Raw genomic sequence first — 1398 nt, 5'->3', positions numbered from 1 at the left:
TTCTTGTATATGGCTTGTCGTTATCATGTTTGTAAAACCATACTGATGGTTGGTTGGAGTATCTAGCAGCATCCGCCTTCCGCAGCGTTTCTGTTATAGTGATGCTGTTGAAGGAAGAATGCTTGGGACAGCTGCTCTGATATTCCAAGGATTCGGACACGGGAACCGACTTCGAGAGTGGTGATTAAAAAATGAATGCTAATAAAAGCAATTACAACAAAGCCTTCTTAGTATTGACTCCTCACTCTTACTCTTCTTTAAGGTAAAACATGGGAGCTACCGAAAGTAATCTTTTTCATCCTAGTTCTCCCGACGAAGTGTCTTCGGGGTCTCAGGAAATGGACTTCTGGATGCCTGCAGGAGAGCTCTTCACGCTGCTCTTGTTCCTGAATTCTTTTCACTTTACCTCTCAAAGGCGGACGCCCTGTCCGTGACTAGATAAACACTCTATATAAATAATATTTACAGTTATATATACACACACGCACTGGCAGACTCGCCGCTTAAATACGAATAAAGCATGGTCTAAAAGCCTCTTATAATTGGAACACGTCCTCCTTGGCAGGACTTACTCGTCTGTGTGAGTCTTCTTAAAGCATTGGCGTAATCGCGATCTGGCCCCGATTTCGCCCTTCATCTGCGCACTCCTTCGCCTCCAGTCACTGGAGCTCGTCAAAGCACTCTGGGGACCTCTCTTCCCAGGGTCTCTCCCTTCTCGTATTTGTACAATGGCTTCGTAAGCGACAGAGGTACTAGGTCATATCCGGACGACCTTCCTCAAGCCCTTCACTTCTTCAAGACGAGTTCCTCCTGCTGTTGAAGGAGGTGACGAAGGGACGTGGCAGGATGCGCTGGATGAAGACGGGATTCAATCTCCTCTCGCTCCTTATGGGCTTGAAGTCGGCGCTGGCCTCGATGCCCACGGGCTGGGGGCTGAGGATGGTTGCCTCGCGGGCCACTCGGACGGCGTATGGGTGGCTGCTAGAGATGCCGCCGACCTGGGCATCAGCTTGGGTTTGGGCGCGGGCGTGGGCAGTAGCAACCTTGACGGGGGCGGGCACTCGAACGGCGTACGGGTGAGGGTCGTTGGTGTTCTTGCGGAAGGAAAGGCTGGAAGGATACGAACTGTCACGCACCTCGTTTACAAGCTCGTAATCTGGAAGATGGAAACATGTGATTAAAAGACAGGAATTTCGTAAAAGGATGAATCGATGCTACGAAGATCGATATATACCATACTAAAGCTACATTTTGATAGTAAGGTGAAAATTATGATAATGATAATAGTAATAGTTGTTTTTATTGTTATAATCATTATATTATTACTACAACTATTATGATGATGATGATAAAAAGAACTATAATAATAATATTTGCAAAGTTTGGTAAGCTTATTTT

The 1398-nt window shown here is 46.4% G+C and overlaps 1 protein-coding gene across 1 annotated transcript in view; it reads right to left on the bottom strand.

The window, feature by feature from the left end:
* Positions 1-394: 394 nt before the first annotated feature.
* Positions 395-1398, bottom strand: part of LOC119572414 — a 4555-nt gene continuing 3551 nt past the window's right edge. Inside the window, exon 4 of the mRNA XM_037919530.1 lies at positions 395-1156. Within this exon, the coding sequence (XP_037775458.1) occupies positions 795-1156 (362 nt within the window). The 3' untranslated portion in view covers positions 395-794. The remainder of the gene's footprint in view (positions 1157-1398) is intronic.

This window comes from Penaeus monodon, chromosome 4 (genome assembly GCF_015228065.2).
Source record: "Penaeus monodon isolate SGIC_2016 chromosome 4, NSTDA_Pmon_1, whole genome shotgun sequence".
Classification (NCBI taxonomy): Eukaryota; Metazoa; Arthropoda; class Malacostraca; order Decapoda; family Penaeidae; genus Penaeus; species Penaeus monodon.
The sequence above is the reverse complement of the archived record's forward strand: the minus strand, read 5'-3'. Positions and strand labels throughout refer to the sequence as shown.